General features: G+C 42.0%; 1 protein-coding gene across 3 annotated transcripts in view; it reads left to right on the top strand.

Annotated features, from left to right (window-relative positions):
- The window catches only part of LOC137420931 (polyadenylate-binding protein-interacting protein 2B), a 44942-nt gene extending 39162 nt beyond the window's left edge, over positions 1-5780 (top strand). The window contains exons 3-5 of one of the 3 annotated variants that reach the window (XM_078772176.1): positions 1857-1972; positions 4649-4843; positions 5039-5780. In XM_078772176.1, the coding sequence (XP_078628302.1) occupies positions 1958-1972; positions 4649-4843; positions 5039-5095 (267 nt within the window). In that variant the 5' untranslated portion in view covers positions 1857-1957 and the 3' untranslated portion in view covers positions 5096-5780. Of the gene's footprint in view, positions 1-411; positions 1973-4648; positions 4844-5038 lie in introns of those variants that run through there. The other 2 variants (XM_078772175.1, XM_078772174.1) reach the window with 2 other exon arrangements.
- Positions 5781-17099: the final 11319 nt, after the last annotated feature.

The following is a 17099-nucleotide window of genomic DNA, read 5'->3' as shown; positions in this document are numbered from 1 at the left end:
GAGAAGATTGTCATGGGGACCGCAAGACTAACCCCCGCTCTCGCAGGGAAAATGGCCTTAAAATGCATGTTGTTGTAACGATTTCTGCCAAACCACACGCCCTATCGCAAATTCCAAAAGGACATTTTAGTAGATTGACATGCTGAACAGATCTTTTGAAGTTTCCCCTCGATTGCATCAAAAATGAGGTAGGAGCTCGGTTTTAAAGGCTCATGCTTAAAAACGTCATAACTCTGAAACCACGTGATGCATGACGTCATGCTCGCTGACTTTGTTCGTCATGGGTATGCGATTGTGCCTGCAAAGTTTGGCCTCGATCTGTTCAGCCGTTGCAGAGAAAAAGGGGTTTTCGTGTTTTAATGAAAAACAATATGGCGGCCGAACCACGTGACCTGTGACGTCATAATTACCATTAAAATATTCTACAGACGGAGTCCCTCCTATTGTGAAAATTTGATCTCAATCGGTCCAATTATTGCAGAGAAATTGGTTTTTAAAGGAAATTAAAACTTAAAATGGCACCGAGTTAAGGATCATCAGAATTATCAGAATTCCCAAAGTTCAAAGTGCCATAACTTTGTCAAAAATGATCGAAACGTCGTGAAATTCGAACTTTATCTGTAACTTATCATGAGGAAACCATGTACCAAGTTTGAAATCATTGTCTGAACCTTGTGAGCAGAATATCTTGAAAAATAAACGAACTACTAACTTCTAATCTGGTGTGTGGGTGTATCTAGGCATAAGGAAGAACGCTATTGAAAATTGGGTTGCCACGTCAAAATCCAAGATGGCCGCTGCCATGTATGTCTGAACCTCGTGAGCGGAATATCTTGAAAAATAAGCGAAGTACCAACTTCTAATCTGGTGTGTGGGTGTATCTAGGCATAAGGAAGAACGCTATTGAAAATTGGGTCGCCACGTCAAAATTCAAGATGGCTGCCTCTATGTATGTCTGAACCTTGTGAGCGAAATATATCATAGCATGTTTTCTGCGTCTTCCATTTTGTCAACTCACATCACTTCCCTGACGGGGGACCTAGGCGTAATGCTTGTTCTCTTTGTGTTTGCTTACAAATTGGATTTGGTATTGTGTTGCACTTTTTACATATTCGGCCAATCATATAGTTGTCATTCTGTGTACTTGGTTAGGCTATATCAGGCCACTATCTCCTTCTCGTCTCAGCAGGTACATTCTCAGGATGCATTGATTTTTGTAAAACATTTTGTGGATGGTGAGGAGTTTCCTTGTTTTGATATCCAGTTTATTGATTTCTGATTGTGGCCAGTTCATTATTCTGCAGCTGTATTGGAATACTGGTATTGAGAGTTGGTTTATGGCCTTGATTTTGTTCTTTGGAGATGAGTATGTTTTCAGGATCAGCCTTGACCTACACAGGTTTTCTTTGGTATTTGTTTTGTGCATTTGTTTGTGACATATTTGGTGGCCCTCTTCTACTCCGAGGTATTTTGTATGTGTGTGCGGTGTGTGTGCGTTCGCATGATAATGTAAAGTGCCATGAGGGTCGTTTACTCTGCTTGATGGGGCTATATAAGACTCCTTTATTATTATTATTATTATTATTTTTATGATGCTTTGTTGTCTCGCTTCTGTATTGTTGTATTTGTGTCAATTTTATATTGTTGTTTTTGTTGGTCTACCTTGTATGAATGTGCACTTGGCAAACTTATCCAGGCCAAATTATATTTGAATGTCATCGGAGTACTGTTTCACTAATTTGGATTTCACTAATCGTTTGATGCAACGAGCAAAGCAAAGAGCAAAGCAATTCAGAGCAATGCAAAGTAGATGTGTCACCTTTTGTCTCTTTTGACTTTCTCTTATTTGATGTCAGGGTGTGTCCATGTCCTTGGTCATTAATGAGTTTGCTCAGGAGGTCCAGGGCCAGGCAAAACGGGAGGCGTGAAAGGCTGTCTGCCTGGAAGATTCCCCGACATGTCTTCAATCCTGGTATTTTGATCTTTCCGTGTGCTGAAATATCAATGTGGTATTTCAAAGCTCCATTGCTTTCTTTCTCAGTTTGATTATTTTGGGGTTGATCTTGTACAATTGCATGCATTGTATCATCCATGAATGTGGGACACTATCAACATCTTTTTTTTGTCGTCTAGCCATGCTGTAGATGATTTTGTTCTTCTTGTATTGCAATTTTTGAGTATGGCCTTGTTTAGTAGGAGGTGGTCTATCGTTCCATAGCATCCTCTTTTTACATCCCTTCTGTTCTGCCTCCAGGCCTCCTTCTTATGTTAGGTGATGGTATATAATTTCTGGGATGATTCCCGTCAGGAGTTTGTATGTTGTTGGCAGACAGGTTATTGGTCTATACTTGAGGTAGTTGGGTCTCTTCAGACTTTGGGATGAGGAAGGTGTTACCTACTGTCAGCCACTCATCCAAGTTCCCCTCCCCTTGGATAAGTTTGCTGAATAGTCCATGAGTTAGAGGGGCCCACCTAGCATGCCCCCCCCCCTCCCAACCAATCAACGTAACTATATTTTTTTGAAACTTTTAAATGTACTGTTTGAGAAATTATATGTTAACATGCGATAAATTGGGACTCAGTAGATAAATTGGGATTTTGAGAGACTGAAATTTGCTATTTCCTCTGTTATGATGGTATATTGGTTTTTCTGTTATGTATATATTGTTATATTGTTATGATGGTATATTGGTTATTTTGGATGTTATGATGGTTATACACGATGGTATACATAAGCAGAAGATTTTGTTTTTTTATCAAACCAAAGATGGTTGACTGGCGGCCTTTAACTACAGTGCATTCAGAAAGGATTCAGACCCCTTCACTTTTTCACATTTTGTTATGTTGCAGCCTTATGCTGAAATCGTTTAAATTCATTTTTTCTCTTATCAATCTACACTCAATACCCCATAATGACAAAGAGAAAATAGGATTTTAGAAAGTTTTGCAAATTTATTGAAAAGAAAAAACTGAAATATCACTTTGACATAAGTATTCATACCCTTTGCTATGACGCTTGAAATTTAGCTCAGGTGCCTCCCATTTCTCTTGATCATCTATGAGATGTTTCTACACCTTGATTGGAGTCCACCTGTGGTAAATTCAATTGATTGGACATGATTTGGAAAGGCACACGCCTGTCTATGTAAGGTCTCACAGCTGACGATGTGTATCAGAGCAAAAACCAAGCCATGAGGTCGAAGGAACTGCTTGCAGAGCTCAGAGACAGGATTGTGTCGAGGCACAGATCTGGGGAAGCCTAAAAGAAAAATTCTGCTGCATTGAAGGTTCCCAAGAGCACAGTGGCCTCCATAATTCTTAAATGGAAGAAGTTTGGAACAACCAGGACTCTTCCTAGAGCTGGCCGCCCGGCCAAACTGAGCAATCGGGGGAGAAGGGCCTTGGTAAGAGAGGTGACCAAGAACCCGATGGTCACTCTGGCTGAGCCCCAGAGATCCTGTGTGGAGATGGGAGAAACTTCCAGAAGGACAACCATCACTGCAACACTCCACCGATCTGGGCTTTATGGTATAGTGGCCAGACGGAAGCCTCTCCTCAGTGAAAGACACATAAAAGCCGCTTTTAGTTTGCAAAAAAGCACCTAAGGGACTCTCAGACTGTGAGAAACAAGACTCTGTGTGTGGTCTGATGAAACCAAGATTGAACTGTTTGGCTGACTGGCGGCCTTTAACTTTAACCGGGGGAGGGGGGGGGTGGGGGGTGGGGGTGCTAGGTGGGCCCCTCTAGCTCATGGACTAGAATGCTTGAGTGTAGTGACTGAAGACCATCTATTTGCTTTAACCAAAAGTTTGCAATTACATCTGGGCCTGAGCTTTTAAAGTTTGGCATTTTTGCTTGGCAAAGTTGGTTTATTTTTTTTCTTCATGAAATATCACTGGAGGCATTTCCTTTAGTTGTTATTTTTCCGGAGTGTGTGTGTGCACACCACCTTTCGGGCGAGACAAATAAAGTCCACTCAAACTCCTGCTGGCACTGTCCAGCAAGACCCTCTCTCAATGGTTGATTTCGTATGTTGATTTTGTATTAAAATACAAGCTTTGTATTAGCTGCAATCAATAAAAACTAAAACCCATGTTGCTGATGTATCGATTGTCATACCAAGGTGCCAGCAACAATATCCAGATGCACCTGCACGAAGCCACCATCGCTGCATCACGACATAATGCCATCAAGTTGGCCATCCTGCTCCCAATATGTACATAGTTTAAAGCTTCTGCAGCAGCTTTTAAAACACATCACAAGTCAGTTCAAGACATGAGACAATATACTTTTATTTGAATTCCAAAGACATTCTTAGGAATGTCTTGCCAAATTTGCCAATCTTGCCAAACTGAGGCCTAGCTATAAACTTATTATGGTTAATTATGGTTAATTTGGCATTGTGGTTAATTTATGACTTATTGCTTGACAGCAAATGTAATTCTATCCATCCAACGTTTTACGCCTCGTGATGACTTTATCGTGCATTTTTTATTTCACATTTCTTTTATCATCCTATTTTTCAGGTTCAAAGCACATTGAATCCATATGCCTGGGTTTTAAACCCATAATCCCTGCTTCATGAGCTGTGTTGCTCATATGGGAATGTGCTGCCCCCCACTTCCAACATGATGTGTATGTCACACAGGTGGAACGAGAGTTGTGCGAGGAAGAGTTCTTGGAGCGTTGCTTTCAAGAGATGCTGGACGAGGAGGAGCGTGAGTGGTTCATTCCAGAACGAGACCTTCCTCTTCAACCTCTGGCTGACATGGAGCAGCAACTTGCTGGCCTGAGCATGACAGAGGCCAATGGTTATGCCCACTCCTCGTTCTCCATACCAGTGGTAAGCATTGCCGATCCTTCGATTCGAAAACTGAGGCCTAGCTATAAACTTATTATGGTTAATTTGGCATTGTGGTTAATTTATGACTTATTGCTTGACAGCAAATGTAATTCTATCCATCCAACGTTTTACGCCTCGTGATGACTTTATCATGCATTTTTTATTTCACATTTCTTTTATCATCCTATTTTTCAGGTTCAAAGCACATTGAATCCATATGCGAAGGAGTTCATTCCTGGTGTGAAGTACTAATCTATTGACATTGACTGTCTATTGTGAAGATTTTATGCCAGTAACACTATATGTATAGACAGATTGTTGTTTGCATACAGCTGCTTCGGTATTTGGAACCAGAGCAAAACTTTATTTGCCTATTTTTTTTTTTTTTTTTTCTCTTCTGAAACATCACAAAATGGCTGCCTTTTTGGATTCGGAATAGTATCGACCACAACACATTTCCACGCACACACCTCATGTAAGCTTTTTCCTGCCTAAAGCACAGTATTGGATGTTAGTTGAAGTGTTGTCAGAGTTCCGCTGTCATAGGAAGTTAATTGGAACGGCTTTAACGTCGCATGGTACTATTAACATATGTTCTCTTTTTTTTTTAAATCATGTGAAAAAAAAAAAGACGATAAAGATAAATTAGAAGATCATTACAGCAAATTATTTTGTAGTGGTAACTTTCTTTAATGCTAAAAATAATGTTTGTTGTGCTAACCTTTGGAGCCTGTTGCAGTTAAACCTGGTTTATTGTAGCACCGATCAGTATTTGTGTACCCTTGCTGTAACTGCCTGAACTGCAGGTCAAATTTGAAGAAAAAAAAAAATGACAGGAGATGTGCATCATTCTTTGCACTATCTGCAAACGGAATGTACAATTTAAATGTATTATTTTGAGCTAAGAAATAAAGTGGCAGCTTTTTGTACAGCAGTATTTCCTTGACTCCGACTGTTTTGACACTTGGAATTAAGCAGAGACGACACGTTCCTCCGAAATGGTGAGTTTTTAAATGTCGAGGCAGTTGATGCTCCTTTTTAGATGGGTAGTTATAATAAATGCATTTTTCTTTTTCTTTTGGAGGACATTTCGACGAGGTCCAGTTTGACAGATTCAAAATGGATTTCGGTGATCGGAGTTGTGATAAATATTTTTTGGGGGGTTATCATAACTTAACTAGACATTTGCCTTAGCTTTCCTTGTAAAGATATTGTAACTAATAAATGTTGGAAAGTGCATTGAAGTTCCTTGCAGTTTTTATTTTTATATTTTACTTTTTTTAAAAAAGTTTTCAAAACCCCAATTCACATTTTGGTGATGAAGATCAGGTTTGCGGCATGACTGATTATAACTAACATCGTTAAATTATAACTATTGCTGTTAAAATAATTACAACCTTCTAAACTCTTCATCGTCTGGTTCCACACACCAACATGATTGCAGCTTCGATGGTAATGTTTCATTTTCCACCATTGGCCTTTTTCACTGTGTGATGTCCGGTAATGAAAATTGTATAAAAGGCATTGTGTCTTTAAAACTAATTCAAAATATCTTCCAGTTCTGCTTTAGGGGCTATCTGTTTATTATGTGTGTAGTGGTGAGGGGTTTAATCATGAAAACAAAGTGAAGGTCGGATGATAGGAGAGAGAGAAAGAAAGATAGAGCAGGTGAGAAGGGACAGACAATCGGGGAGGTGGATGAGGGGTAGGGGTATGAGAGAAAGTCAGGGGTGGGAGTGCATAGCAACAAAAACGAAGCCACATTTGCAAAAAGGAGGCCATATCTGTTTATGTAATAATTAAATAGCCCATTATTACTTAACTAATGCATTTATGAAATTAAATGTTTTACATTTATGTTAGGATGGTCGGTATGGGTATAGATGGTAAAGAAAAAAGTAAGGGAAAGGAAAAAGAGGAAGTAAAAAGAGAGGGTAGAAGAGTTTGGGGAGGGGGGGGGGGCAAAGAGGGAGTGGTGGAGGCAACGGGGTATGTTTGGGGCAGAGGAAACAACATGGAAATACTATTCAAGCAAATTTGATTCTGCAATGATCATGTTCTCAGATTAAATTGTACAGACAGTTGTCTTACATTATAATGGACTGCTTTTCCACAAATAAAGTTTCTGGAGTTTCTTCCACAAATAAAGTTGTTGTTTTTTTTTACAACAAATTGTGTTGTTATCTTTACTCTTGTACAATACCTAACATTATACACTTGCAATAAAGTGTTTTATTACTTAACTATACAAGCACTGAAACCTTAGCTTACCTTACCTTAGCTAAATGCTAAGCTTAATGCTTAATGTGCTGTTGCTTAATGTGCAATTAATTAATGTTAATGTGCTTAGCAATGTAATGAGTTGCTTAATGTGCTTACCTTAGCACAAACAAACTAAAGCGGCAAACAATAATATGTTGAAAAAATAAATAACTAAATAACGCAAACAAAATATTGCTGTAATTGACCGGCCTGTTCCAGTTGCCTAGTTTGAATCCAATGGCTCGCCTCAATGTGCGCAAGTCAACCAACTCGAACCTTTCTTCCGAATCACGTGTCTAAAAGCCATGATAGTGTGCTGATTGGAGCACCAAATCGGTCGGTTGAGCACTATGCTAATTTTTAAAAATTTATTATTTAAGCAAATAATATTTTTTAGGTAGTAGGTTGTCAACAGCAACCACTCAGGGTAGTACTACCATTCGGACTTAGGAACATTAAAGTTGTGTCCGGTACTATCTTACACTCTCCATGTCAGGATTGCTTGTCTTACTTCCTGTCTCACTCAAACTATAGCTACCGGGCTAGCTTCAACCTCTTTCTTGCAAACAAACCTCATACACTTTTCATCATACACTTTTTTTTACTCATTTTCACTCCTCACCTTTACATTCTCTCTTTTATTTCTCTTTCCTCACATTTATCAATGCAGCTCTTTTATTTCAGGCCCTGGCTCGATGATGACTATATAGTCTGTGACTGGAGCCTTCAACGTTAAAAAAAAAAAAATCAAAAATTAGCACCATCGTCTCCGATCTCGCACCACCATAGCTTTCCCACCTAAACTGTAGGCTGATGGCCTACCCAGACACTAAAAAGGACATTTAAGGACAGGTTCCAAAAGGTAGGACATTAAATGAAAGATTCACAAGGATGGTGGTTTTTAGACACATACAGAAAGGGAGGGTGGACGTCATCTGTCTAGACATATAGCAACGCATGTCGAACATCACGATTAATTCCCTTACGCTTACTCTAAGGCATTCCTTAAGGAAATAACTAAACTATACGAAGCAATGTTGCCCCCTCGGAGTCATTTGCACAACAATATGAAATGGAATAATCATATGCAGTTCTTGAAAAGGGGTTGTCTTGAAGGGATTAATAATGGATATATCCATAGTTACAATTTACAAGTCTGATCATTTAACAATGGAGAATCTTGCTGGAGGTATATCAATTACAATAGATATAAGGAGCCATCTATATTAAAGTAGATCTGCATGCAGACTCTCACAAACACATTGACAGATCGAATCCAATAGCCTCTGCCTTCGGGCTAAAGTTAAGGCGTAGGGAACAAAGTTGTTTCCAATACCTCAACTTCCAGTTCCATCTAAACTCTTCATCTGAAAAGTTGATGGATGAGGCATAGGGGTATGAGAATATACTACACGTCGTCGATGTTAAATCAATGACTCCTATTGCGGACCTATACTTTTTATTTTCTTCCTGATTCATGACTAGTTGCTTTTAGCTCACGATTCAGGACAGATCATTCGGATGGGAGAGTAACAAATGCAACACCAGTATTTAGGAAGGGATAGGGAAGCATTCGACTATTGGAGAATAATAGAAATGTTTGCTTAATTTCAGTCGGGAAGAAGGTATTGAGAACCGATTCGGAACCAAATATGAGGAACCATTTGGATAAATGTAAATTAGTTCAAGATAGCATGGGTTTACTAAAGGGTGATAGTTTTGTAACAAACTTGTTGGAATTTGATGAGGGAGTAACTGGGTACATGAAGGGAGTGCCGTTGCTATACAGTTATGCACCTAAACTTCCAGAATGCTTTTGATGAGGTACCACATTGAAGGTTGTTACTTAAGATGAGGACTGGTGGGGTTGTCGGTGGAGTAGCAAACTTGATTGACAACTGGATTAGCAATAGGAAGCAAAGTGGATTGTTAGGGGGAGAGTGTTAGAGTGGGACATTGTCATTAATGGGACAGTTCAGGGATCAGTACTAGGTCCATTGTAATTTATAATCAATGATTTGGACAGTGGGGTGAGGGTTAGTGACTTAAAGTGAACTTTCAAAATTTGTAAGCGAAAACAAGCTTGAAGGCAAGGTAGATGGCAAAGAGGGGTGATCACATTTAGGAAAGTCTCGGATGTTCTCACAACATGGGCAGATAAATGGTAGATGCAGTTCAGTTTTGGGAAATGTAAGATATTGTGCATGAGTAGGAATAATGGGAATTGCTTGGTGCTCGGGGTCTTTTTGGAGAATGTCACAGCAGAACGATATAGGGATTGTTAGGGACATGGGATCTAAACAGTACAAACAACAACAACATGCATTTTAAAGGCCATTTTCCCTGCTAGAGCGGGGGTTAGCCTTGCGGTCCCCATGACGATCTTCTCCATTTTGCCCTATTTTCTACATCTCTCCTTGTTAACCCCCTTGCCCGCATTTCTTCTTCCACCATCTTTAGCCAAGTCTTTCTCGGTCTTCCCCGTCCTCTACTTCCTTCTACATTCATTTCCATCACTCTTCTCAACCAGTCACTTTCATCCTTCCTCAACACATGACCAAACCATCTCAACCTGTTCCTCTTCACAGCATCAATCACAGGCTCTATTCCCATCATCTTTCGCAATTCATCATTTGGCTTCCTCTCTCTCAACGATACTCCGCACATCCATCGAACCATTCGCATTTCCACCCTTTCCAACCTTCGTTGCTGCTCTACGTTCATTACCCATGTCTCGCTCCCATAAATCATAACACTTCTCACACATGCAGCATACACCTTTCCCTTCAGCTTCAACGACACTCCCCTCCTCATCAGCACGCCACTCAGTTCCCGAAACTTCTTCCATGCACATCTCACTATAGCAACCGTTGCCGAGTCTGATCCACCTACTCCATTCAGCATGTCTCCGAGGTAGCAAAATGTTTTCACACCTTCCAGCTTCACGCCGTCTCCAAGATCCAACTCAACATTTCCTCCATCTGCAGCTCCCTCTGTGCACACCTTACATTTGAATGTAGCTACCACACTGGTTAATGACCCTCTCAGACCACTACATTTTTGATGAACCCACTCAGCACACATTGTACATTGAATGGAGTTCACTCCGACACCCTTCCTACACACAGCACAGGGCCACTTCCCAGTTCTTTCCAACTCACCACATGCTTTACCACTTGCCATCACCTTCGTCTTTCCGATATTCACCTTCAGACCTTTTGTCTCCATACATTCCTTCCACTTGTTCAGCTTTTCCTTCAGTCCATCCATACTTTCCGCAAACAACACCAGATCATCTGCATACAACAACTCCCACGGTAAACCCTCTTTTACGTTCTGAGCCAGCACCTCCATCACAGCTACAAATAGAAGTGGACTTAGTACCGACCCCTGATGCACTCCCACCTTCACCTCAAACTCTCCACTGTTCCTGTCCTTCGTCCTTACAGCTGTGCGCACTCTTTTGTACATTGCCATCACTACTCTAATCAACCATTCCTCCACTCCTAACTTCCTCAATGCCCATGTCAATACTTTGCGTGGAACCCTATCGAATGCTTTCTCCAGATCAACAAACCCAAGAAACAACTTCTTCCTCTTCTCCACGTACTTCTCCTGCAACTGCCTCACAATGAAAAGCACGTCTGTCGTTCCTCTTCCTGGCATAAATCCAAACTGCATTTTGTCGATCTTCACTTTCTTCCTTATCCTCCTCTCCAACACCCTTTCCAATACCTTCATCCCATGCCAATACCTTTATCGCTCAGTACGAGCCACACTCCAGAGGGTCACCTTTCCCCTTGTATAGAGGGACGAGGGTACTCAGTTCCCAATCCACGAGAATGCGGCCTTCTTTCACCACCAGATTACAGATCTCTGTCATTCTCTTCACACCCCAACTTCCTGCTGCCTTCAACATATCTCCCACAACTCCCGTCGGCCCTCCCGCTTTTCTTCTCTTCATTGCTTTTATCGCTTCCTATTTTATCGCTAAAGCCTGGTTTTGGGCTAGCCGCTAGAGTGCCAGCTTAGGATCCGAAGATCCTGGGTTCGAATCCCGGTCGATCGCTGAATTAACGCCAGGGGGGTTGACTCAGCCTGTCATCCTTCCGAGGTCGGCTAATTGAGTACCAGTTCACTGGTAATTCCCTGTTTGTCATAAAAGGTGATAAAAAGGGTTGGCGGCAGGAAGGGCATCCGGCCGTGAAACATTGCTTCAAAAAGGGGACCAACAAAAACAACAACAACCATGGTGCCCAAAAAAGGCCAACCCCCGCTTTGCGGGGAAAAATGGCCTCTAAAGGTGTTTTTTTTAATTTATTTATTGCTTTTATCGCTTCCTCAACTTCCTTCTCAGTTATCTTCTCTGCCGGTCCTAATACTGGGTTACTCTCGATGTTGCCATCCCATTCATTCTCTGTATTCAACAGCATTTCCATATATCATTTTCATCTTCCTTTAATTCCATCTGGGTCGACAACGATTTGTCCCACTCCATCCTTCAAGCAACTCACCCCCATCACATCACACCTCTCTTTCGCTATCTGCTTTGCAATCCTGAATACTGCTCTGTGACCCTCTTCCGAATCCAAGCGTTCTCCGAACATTTTCCTACATGCCTCCTGTGCCTTTGCTACCTCTTTCTTTGCAGCCTTCTTGGCTGCCTTCTAACTTTCATGCTCTGCTGTTTCTGCTCCCGTACCCTTCGCCTTCTGCCACTCCTTGAACTTCTTCCTCTTCTCGTCAATCCTCTTTCCAACTTCATCATCCCACCACCATGTTTCCGAGTGCCTCGGTGGTCCTTTTGTCCATCCACATACCTCACCAACGGCTCCCAACAGACTAGCTTTCATTGACATCCAACCACTTTTAAGCTCAACCACATCATCCTCTACCCTACTCAGCCTCTCTTTTAATGCCTCCCTTACTGTCACCTCTTTCAACCTCCACACCTTCATTCTCGGTTGGTACTTCACCCGCCGAGTTCTCCTCGCACCTTTCACCCTTATGTCGCAGACAACCAAGTGGTGCTGTGAAACAGCCTCCTCCCCCGGGATCACCTTTTTGTCCTGGAGGTGCCCCCTATCTCGCCTACGCACCATCAGGTAGTCAACGGTTGTTGTCGACCCACCTGACGTGTATGTAACAAGCTTATTATCCTCTTTTTGGAACTGAGTATTACAAATCAGCTCCATCAGCAAAGTCCAAAATCCTTTCACCTCCATTTCTCACACCATATCCGTAACCCCCATGAACTCCCTCAAAACCATCCATACTCCTTCCCACATGTCCATTTAGGTCTCCTCCTACCACAACAACTTCCTCATCTTTCACGTTTTCCATCAGCTTCTCTATCACACACCAGAACTTGTCCTTCTCTTCATCGCTCCGACCAACCTGCGGAGCATATCCGGAGATGACGTTCACCAAGAGCTTTCCAATCATCATTTTCACCATCATCAACCTATCACTCACTCTAGACACACTCACCACACTGTCTACAAACTCCTCAGAAAACAGGACACCAACACCATTCACGCCCTCCAGGCACCCTTGCCACATAAACTTCTATTTCTGTCCCTGCCTACCCTTCACCATTCTCACACCACTTCCCTTCCATCTCGTCTCTTGCACACAACATATGTCCACTCTTCTTCTGACCAATACTTCCATCACTTCTCCTGATCTCCGTGTCATTGTCCCTACATTCCATGTCCCAAACCTCAGAAACCGATCTCCACTTCGGACTGTACCCTGCCCATATGTAGTTGTAATTGTCATGGTTCTCTTTTTGAGGCAATGTTTTTATGGCCGGATGCCCTTCCTGACCCCAACCCTCTTAGTCGTCTTACGACACGCAGGGATACGGTGTACCTATTCTAATCCAGGGTACACACTGGGAAACGTTTAAAATATCGAAATTCTGGGGGGGGGGGGGGGGGGGGAGGGAGGAGGGAGCCTGGAGAGACCAGGCCACGCGTGAGGTGCGAACAAAAAAACGACTAATTACACAAAAATTTGCAATAATTACAAAACTAAATAGAAACACACAATAACACATACACAATAAAATAACCAGTGGAAATTTGACAAAGACACGAATGGGAAAATACTCAAACTTTGATGTCGTGGAGAGATTGAAGCAAGCCTCCTCGCTCGAGGGACTGGAAGCGGAACCAGTATGGAATCTAAACAGTATGAGGCAGAAATAGGAAAGTGAATAGGAATTTAGGTTGGATTCCTAGGGGGTTAGTTTATACATTGAAGGTGATGTTAACATCATATAGAAATTTGTTGAGGCCTCACCTCTGATTATGTGCAGTTTTGGTTGCCTTATTTGAGGATGGATATATAAATATATAATAACCACCTGCAGAGGCCATTTTTCCCCCGCAAAGCGGGGGTTGGCCTTTTTCGGGAACCGTGGTTGTTGTTGTTTTTTGGTCCCCTTTTTGAAGCAATGTTTTACTGCCGGATGCCCTTCCTGACGCCAACCCTTTTTGCCGCCTTTAACTACAAACAGGGAATTACCAGTGAACTGGTACTCAATTAGCCGACCTCGGAAGGATGACAGGCTGAGTCAACCCCCCTGGCGTTAATTCAGCGATCGACCGGGATTCGAACCCAGGATCCTAAGCCGGCACCCTAGCCGCTAGCCCAACACCAGGGCTTTGTTTGGGATGAGGATGGATATGGATATTTGAGGATGGATATGGCGGATATATAAGGGGGTCAGTGTAGAGCTTCCAGATTGACCTAGGGTTATATACAGTAGCCAAGCTATGAGGTGCTGCTGAGGTAGACCGAGGTTTTTTTTAGCAAGGAGGTGGTTAAGAGTGGAAGGAGGTAGTTGCGAGTGCATCTTGTAAAATAAATGTTTAACTTCATGAAGGGTAGAGATGAAATATATGCTGAAAAATATTTTTTTTAATCAGGAAATGACAGCCACAGGATTGGGGGTATAGCCTGAGAGCAAAAAGAGGAGAGTTAGAGCAGAAGCAAGGCAGAGGGTATTTTATGCAGCGTTAATGTACGGAATGGTCTTTCTGGGAGGGTGGTCATGGTTGCTGCAGTAGATAGGTTTAAAATACAATTTGATGGATACCCCAAAGAAATGAGGATAAAGGGGTGTGAGAAGTAATAAAAGGGAAAATGGAATCGAATTGGGTGTGTGTGTGTGTGTGTGTGTGTGTGTGTGTGTGTGTGTGTGTGTGTGTGTGTGTGTGTGTGTGTGTGTGTGTGTGTGTGTGTGTTTGATTTTTCTATGGTGTCGGTCTTAAGTGTTAGTATGTTGTCTGTTCATTAAATCCCCCACAACTCCCCCTTCCTTTACCACCCCCTTGCACACCCCAGCAGAATATAAAAAAATCCAAATGGATTACCAAGAAAAACCTTCATTCTCAACGTCCGGTCCCTCCACCCCACATAAACCCCACCACATTCCATACAGGTTGGAGAACACCGCTTGGGATGTTCACTGTTCTTGAGGGGACTTAGCACAGGTGAGATGGCCCAAATGGCCTTTTCATGTGCTTCCTCAGCCATGTCTTTTTATTTATTTAAAACAGCAATCCAAGGCTAATGGGTCGGGAGCTCGTACCTTTATGATAGGCAGCACGACAACAACTTCTACATCAGTTGAAGAAATCAATAGAGCATATAAGATTTGAATATCAGCATCATGGGACATGTATTCAGGTGAAAACACCAAACCAGTCAGGCTATGGATGTGTTATCAAAACCATTCAAGTTGGACTCTTGCACCACCTTATAGTAAGTAAAATATGCAATCACACTTTCCCATGCTCCATCTATTGTAATCTTTCCCAGTTTAGTTTGTTCTCTGCTTTGCCATATCTTCAAAATAACTGTCATATTATTTATACTAAAGAACACACGCACATGGAATAATGGAAACTCTACCCAGATGTCTACATTATACAGGATGGCTTTTGTATAAGCAGATATTAATCACCTGCTTTATAGTGGGCATTTTAGGTGAAGGTAGCAGGGTTTTATGTTGTATTCATAGGGGGATATATTAAAAATCAAAAGAGGTGGTTTCAACATTGTATAGGAATATAATGAGGCCCCACCTAGAATATTGTGTGCGGTTTTGGTCACCCCAGCTCATGAAGGATATTGTTGCCATAGAGAGGGCTCAGTGCATGGCTACTAGATGATTTATGGTCCTAGTTCGATTCAGCTATGAGGAGTGGCTGAAGAAGACAGGACTTGTACATTAGAAATGAGGCAAATACAAGGGAATTTGATTGAGATCTTTATGATAATGAAGGGTAGAGGCAAAATAAGTACAGATGAGGTTTTCAGCAGAATGGACAGTGATAGGACCAGGGAGCCTGAGAGTAAACAAGAAGAGAGTTAAGACGGTAATTATGCAGGCAGGAGAGTGAGGGGTGAGGAAGGGAGTGGGGGGAGTGGAAGAGGGAGGGATGGGAGGGGTGAGGAAGGGAGTGGGGGGAGTGGAAGAGCGAGGGATGCGAGAGGTGAGGGGAGAGGGAGGGGAAAGATATACCACATATAGATCTTTTGTGTGGGGATGGGGGGGGGTTGGCTTTGACAGGCCCCTCCGTTTTGGGGGAGGGGGGATGAGAAGGAGAAAAAATGTACCCGTGCAAAGAGTGCTTTAACCTCAGTGTTGCCCAGGTAAAAAAAGGAAATTGTAATACCCTCTAACCTCAGTGTTGCCCAGGTAAAAAAAGGAAATTGTAATACCCTCTAACCTCAGTGTTGCCCAGGTAAAAAAGGAAATTGTAATACCCTCTAACCTCAGTGTTGCCCAGGTAAAAAAGGAAATTCTAATACCCTCCGCCACCATCACCAGGTGACGCTACACGGTACACATTTACATCAATAATTTATGCCCCTCCCACGGTCCCCCACACCCCGAGGTAGAGGCCACATGGCCGATGTTACCCCCGCCCCCCACCCCCCCCCCCCCCCCCCCCCAGACAAAGCTGTATTTGTATTTGTACCCCGAGTAAAGTATAAAAGCGTTTATAGCAGGAGTACCCAGGGTTGCTCAAGCGAAAAAGAAACATTAACATTTTTGAAATTAGGGCAAAAATAATGGAAAAGCAATTACATCCAAATCAGAATCCATCACAAATGTCAAATCCTCATTTCACCTTTTCGTTGAATATATGCATCAGCAAAGGAATGTGCCGTTCATCACGTTTCTGAGTTAAGTATGATGACGTTCAGGAAGAAGAAGATGCCTTACTCCTAACTTCGTACACTTCTGGAATTGTTTGATTTATTTGTGTTCAAATGCCTGGTGATTGTTTTGTATTTATATATACGAATGTGTACTTGTATATAACGGTCATTAATGAAAAAGGCTTAGGCATTATCGAGCGATTAAAAAACAAAAATCCAAAAAAACTAACTTTCTTTTTTCAAAATATAAATATTTTTGCCTGAAACTCCCTGGCCCTCACTGATGAACCTCTGAAAGTTTGATGAAGATTCGTTGAGCCATCTCTGAGAAAAATGGCGACACACACACAGACAGACCAACAGCTCTCTTATACAGTAGAAGATTCTTTCTTTCCATTGCCTCAGATTTGTGTTTTAGTTTCGTAGTCTCAGCACATACCATCATTGCAGAGCTCAGCCATATGGAATCTGCTCAAATAAATAAGGCAGATCCAAGTCAATAAACAAGAGGTTAGGATCGCTGTATTCTTCCAACAGTCCATTGTGCTCTTCAGTGGACTTCACAATGCAGAAATCAAGAAAATGACCAAATACCAAGCCCTCAAAAATGAAGTGGAAAGATCCTGGAAGCTGAAGAGCACCGAGATTGAACCAATGATTTATTGGAGCAACGGGAATGATTTTAAAAAAAGAACCTGGCAAGGATCTTAAAAACCATCCCTGGGAATATTACGGCAAACGAACTGCAGTTGGAAGCTTTAAAGAGCCCATGGAACGAAACTTTGAAAATACGAAAACTTCACAAACTGGTCCA

The sequence above is a fragment of the Myxine glutinosa genome, chromosome 2, assembly GCF_964187855.1.
Source record: "Myxine glutinosa chromosome 2, kmMyxGlut1.1, whole genome shotgun sequence".
NCBI lineage: Eukaryota > Metazoa > Chordata > Myxini > Myxiniformes > Myxinidae > Myxine > Myxine glutinosa.
The sequence above is the reverse complement of the archived record's forward strand: the minus strand, read 5'-3'. Positions and strand labels throughout refer to the sequence as shown.